The sequence below is a fragment of the Opisthorchis viverrini genome (assembly GCF_000715545.1).
Source record: "Opisthorchis viverrini unplaced genomic scaffold opera_v5_673, whole genome shotgun sequence".
NCBI lineage: Eukaryota > Metazoa > Platyhelminthes > Trematoda > Opisthorchiida > Opisthorchiidae > Opisthorchis > Opisthorchis viverrini.
In genome coordinates, this window is record NW_008752325.1 from 107,534 (window position 1) to 113,320 (window position 5,787).

The 5,787-nt window shown below is 41.9% G+C and overlaps 1 protein-coding gene across 1 annotated transcript in view; it reads right to left on the minus strand.

Annotated features, from left to right (window-relative positions):
- Positions 1 to 4,099, minus strand: part of T265_15618 (hypothetical protein) — a gene marked incomplete at both ends in the record, with an annotated part of 95,957 nt that extends 91,858 nt beyond the window's left edge. The window contains 2 exons of the mRNA XM_009178774.1: positions 1,776 to 1,823; positions 3,968 to 4,099. Of these exons, the coding sequence (XP_009177038.1) occupies positions 1,776 to 1,823; positions 3,968 to 4,099 (180 nt within the window). The remainder of the gene's footprint in view (positions 1 to 1,775; positions 1,824 to 3,967) is intronic.
- Positions 4,100 to 5,787: the final 1,688 nt, after the last annotated feature.

The following is a 5,787-nucleotide window of genomic DNA, read 5'->3' on the forward strand; positions in this document are numbered from 1 at the left end:
TCCACTCAAATTCAATCATTTCGTGTTGAACGAATGACGGCTGACGATTGAAAAAGAATCCTCATGAACGGAAGTTTGACTTGAGGCTGTGTGTTCTCTTTGCATCTTCCGACTCCCCAATTTACTTAAAGAAACCATAATAAAATAGGAATATGTGTAGTCAGTCAGAAGTGCATTTTTAGCAAATTCTTTCCTGCATTGAAGCTTGTTATCGCCATGTATTTATACTTATCTTGCACCATGCAAGTACCAACGCTTTTAATGTACCGTGGTTGGTTTCTGGTTGGATCCGTTTTCTGGTCACTTCAGGTATTGTTCTGACTGCTGCAACAATAACGAACTTTGGATCGTTGGTATTATGTGACATGAATGGATTGCAGCCTGACTTCACTCCACGTATTTCTGAAAACATCTCTCAGTATGACCATTAAACTACTTTGAATTGCAAAGCATATGGAACTCTATAAGACATCGTAAGTCAGTGTAAATTACTTTCACGAGAGCATTGTCTCGAGAGTAACCTGTTTGCTTTTTCGTGAGCTACCATTGTGGTATTTAGCGCAAGAAATTGTATATTCTCAGACATGTTACATTTTGCCCATCCTCGACCATATTATGACACCCGTTAAACTTGTGCAGTCGAACGTTCCAGCGAAGATGCGCCTGCTCTTTCTGGGTCGAGATGTTTTCCTTTCATGATACTCACTTTTATTGAACGATTACTCATAGCATGCGGACAAATGTATCGGCACAGCTTGAGGGACATCAGATAGACGCACTTCATGCAAACGGACTGTGTAAACCCCTTAACTCTTAGCCCCAAGGTAGACTCGACTGCATTCTTTGTGACGCTCAAGTTACGATCGCCAGGGCGGAAATCCTGTTCACAAATTAATCCGTATAAGATGATAATCAAAATGTTTATCTTATTAACCCTGTGCGTGTAATCTCCACTTTGTTCTTTTCCCGTAGTTCGGCAGCGATGGACAAAATGTAAGCAGCTTAGTTACACTCGACATATATTTACGATATTAAGGTTAATCAGTACTAATTCTTTCATGGGCACCGGTGCAAAAAATTCATACGCATTGGTGGAAAGTAGTCACAGATATAAACCTGTTTTCACAAGTATTGTCTATATTTTTCAAAAAGATGTCTTTGTGTTCCACTATGCACGGGGGATAAACAACATTGATGCTTTATGACACAGTACGGTAAGTAATGAGCACGTCTAGTGTTTCAAACGCTCAAAGTAATAATAATATTTTATAAATTATAAAATCATATTTACTGTAAAGCTATAAAGGTAAAAATAAAAATCTAGGTTGAATGGAAAAGCAAAATGTTTATCCGATTGCGACAAANAACTGCACCTGAATGAGTAGTTTATAAGTTCCAACAAGGGATTTCGAACAGTGATCGACGAGAAGAAGTGGTTACATTTATCATTTGGTAAGCCTGCATGTTTCGGGTCCGATTGACAAAACCTCAGAGGCTGCGGCTAACCCTGCAAGCGGAGAATCTCCAGCGCAATCATGGCCACCGCGTTCAGCCGCGATAGCTTAGTGGAGCTCACCCAGCCACATTTGGGTGGCACATCAGTCTGCGGTCTAAGTTACTTATTTGGCAGTGACAGTCACCACGACCCATCCTTCGAGGCAACGAATCGTATGCCGCATTTCACACACCAAGAGGCCAGGGTACCAAATGTGATGACAGTCAACCTATTGTCCGTCGACAACTGGGCACAGTTAAATTCAAGGCAAATGACTTACAGTCAAAACATATTCAGTGTGGTGCAACATAATTGGGGGCACGGATAGCTGTAGTTAAAAGGGAAAAGTTGAGATAGACATTTGGCGAACTGTTAGCAGAAGTTATTGATTCAAGTGTTCTGACGAGCTTAGCTTTAAATTGTAAGTGCACTCGTTTTGTTCGATGATTGCCACGTGATTTCTGCACCCCATATTGTGGTCACAAATATCCTTATTGTAGTCTTGCACTGAACATGAATAAAGGCATATCTCTTTTTCGCATTATATTTCAGTTCGTTTTAGACAGACAGTCAGAGATGTACTAGTGTTTCTCACACTAGGTTGACGTTGTCTCTTACACGCCAACCAGCATTAAGATTACCTGAGCCCAGGACTTTGCTGACATGATTCTTAGTCAGACTTTCAAAACCCAAAATGTACTCATCTGCCTGATTGGCCGTCATGAATTCCTATTCATTTAATGAAAGTAGCAACTGAAAGCGAGATGTGAGATTGAGGCTTTAACGAGCAATCTTTTGTTCTTACAGCAAGAAATCAATTTCATGTGAGTAACCAGTGTCACCCGAAGTGTAAATGAATGACGCCCAGTCATAATTAAATCCTACTGCTAAATTACTCCAAAGAAGTAGATGAGGGTGACCGCGTAAGAGTTTTCCGGAGGTGATTCTTTTGTGCAGAGAACTTTGCGATTTCGCACCCGTTAATTCAGACACATTGGGCAACCAAAGAGATAAGGAAAAGACGTTTACACAAAACTGCCCCAGCCGTATTACAACTCATGTCGAACATTATGGGTATCCGTCGCCGGTAGAGGTGCAAGGAAGTAACGCCCTACGCCGCTAGTTTCCTCAATTGCAAACACGAAATCGGGGTTCACAATCCATCACAAATAAAAGTAAATATCTCATCGGCGCACAACGTGTGAAAAAGGAACATCCTCCGTCTTGACCGAAAGCATCCCCATTAATATCGACAACGTGGATTTACATCCAGAAACCTGCAAACTTTGCACTTCTTGTTTCATGGCACCATCGTACATTTTGAAGTAGCTCAGCCTTGTCACTTGCTTACATTTACTAGTAAGTGAGCGTAAGAAAAGACCAAATAAAAAGTCACTAAAATCCTAGACTGTACTAAGCGAAGCACAGTCATGCGCACCAATGTCAGGTTCTCACACTGTGCGAAGCTTGAATGATTTGCGGTCCCCGTTGTACATAGAAGCATTTCAAATGGAATTTGGATCGAACCCATTTGAACGCTTCTAGTTGAAATTGTCCGTCATATTTGACGACCGCTTTTGACAAAGCTGATTTAGTCTCGTTATCGCTAGTTATGATGTGACACACTCATACCTCGAAAGCATACATCTCAGTAAACAAGGGGCGAAAATTTTCTCGATTTGTTCTCGTTTTGAACACAGTTCGTATTTGGCGCAAGCGTTAGCGGTTGATCGGTTGAACGCGTGACTTGAGACGAAATTTAAATTGCGATATAATGCCAACGGATGACCTTCAGGATTGTCTTAAAATGTTGATTTTTGGGGGTATCTTCCATTCTTTCCCCAACGGACGGTCAGTAATAATCGCGGCAAAACCGAATTCTACGAACTTCACCTGAGTTTGTTCAGTAGTCGCAATCGAGCAGTATATTGGACTGGTTGTTGGCAGACAGTACAGACAGGTAGACCGTGTTTCTACAAGAAGCTAACAGTAGCTCGTGAGCAGAATTAAGGAGTCTTATGGCTAGTTTGAAAGCTTGGAAATGAACAATACAGGATGACACAGAAAGGGCAGCGTGCTACCGGAAAAATTAAACGGGAATAATATCGTTCAGATCAAAGCGGGACAAATTTTCAGCAACAAACCCAGAAAAGTATGTGAACAAATCAACTACAGAAAAACCGTTTATGTATAAAATAGACCAGTTCAGGCTTTGACCTTGAGCAGCCACGTGAAGGGTACTGAATTAGCCTGAGGAATGGGAAAAACAATTACCTAATGTAATTAACAAAATCTCTTTGGTTTTAGGGAACTAACTCTGCATTTGTGCTTTCCGGTGTTTTCTAGTGCACTTTTGTGGGCGAAACAAATGACTCTAATTACGATGGGTCTGATATCATGGGGTTTGGTAGTCGATGCGCTGTTATTTATCAAAAATTATATATTACATTTCAGCGGCCCCCGATCACTCACGTAGGTTTTGCGTTGAATTGTGCATCTCATTTCCCCACTATGCACCCACTGGAAACGGCCACTGGCTGTTTCGTTTGCATTGTCCATGAACAGGCCTATTGGATGCATAAACACAGCATCAATGTCGAACATTTAGCACCAACCTCTCATATAATGCTCCCGATCAGAATCCAAACAAGGTATCCGGGTTTTAAGATCAGCTTTGCTGTTTGCCACTATTAGAACTGTCCCCAAAATTAGCGCCTGACGTGCAGGATTTATTTCGCTCACAACCAAATAAAAGAGTCTTTCCAAGGAATATAATCGAATTCTATTTTAAAATCCTTGATCGCTGCAGTCATACGTGTCCAAAAGCAACAAATTAATGTTGGTGATTTTTAAGTTGTGCTGAATGTTAAAGCAGATTCGAGAGTAAATCAAACTTTAATGCTTATAATCACATTGCATTTGCAGTTACGTCTGTTTGGCGTAAGCAGTGAGCGAGATCAACCTTGAATTCTAATGAATATAGTCCACAGCTCTGATGATTTCTTTGCCCTTATTGACCAGCCGGTCTCACGTCCAAAACGTATATGACACACGTTGGCAAACAGCCTTTCTGCCATCCAGGGAGTTGAGAAAATACACCATCAGTTCAGCCCCTTCGGAAAGTTAAACTGACGGTTAACCCAATCTTGACAAAATCACCGCACGATTGAAGATGACTGCATACCGATGACCGATTGTCAAACACAACAAATATTCATAGCCACAGGATCCACGTAAATTATGGAGCGCTTCCTCAGCCCGCCAAAGATGATCGAATCCAAGATGTAATGTAAAAACCCACTATCTTTCTCAAGATTCTGCTGGTTTAATGCGGCACGTAAAAACTCAGTACTGTTAATAAGACCGAGGATATTGTTTGAGAGGATGTGCGTGATGCTAAATCTATTCGGCTAAATGTTTCAACCAATTGCATTTTCGTCATCGGTTTTCAACATGGATCTGACAACAACAGAGTACAAAAGGCTTTCCCGTTTGTCACGAATTGCTTGGATTTATGGTGCCCCGTCGATGACGAAGGAGAAAGAAAACTATTGGTAATTGATCACGTGGCTATCGATCTATCCGCCGAGCTTGGCAATTGATATACAAACGTTTCGTCACCATTCCAGGAGACATCTTCAGTGCGCTGTTGGGTGGGTAGTCCCTCTGTTCGTGCCTGCGTTTATATAATTTACAAAGAGTACCCTTTGCGCTATAACCAGGATTCTGGTTGGTCCAATCCTAATCTGTGTTGAGTTGTGGGTTGTATTTCTTGCTTCCTACTGCCACACTACTGTTGAACTTGCCGTCCATTGTTGTCTCTTTCGGTTGGTCCATTCCTAATCTGTATTACGTCGTGGTCCGCCTCTCTGTCGGTTTACAGCCCGCCTCTTATTTCTAGTAGTTTGTTGTTCTATTGACTTTTACTTCGAGTCCTTGTGCGGCCTCGGGTTTTGTGGTTCAGGATTTTCTTTGTCCTCAGAGGCTGGTAGACAGGATCCATCTCAATGCGTCTGTTTATTGCTCCATCAGTCGAGTACCACGCCTCCATGAACTCGCGTTCTTTCTCTGTTCTTGCCTGGCCCAGTGTGCTGACTTATTCCAATTTCAGTGTTTATCCCCGAGATCACAATGCAAAACCTGGAGAGGATCGTGTTGCGGATATCAATCCGGAGCAGTGGGTACGCTATGCAGACCACCCCTATTTTCATCATCAAAAAGAGAGAACTACAACCTGCAACCCATTGACAAACAGTGGCACCGATGACATCAAGTTCACGATGAAAGAGGAA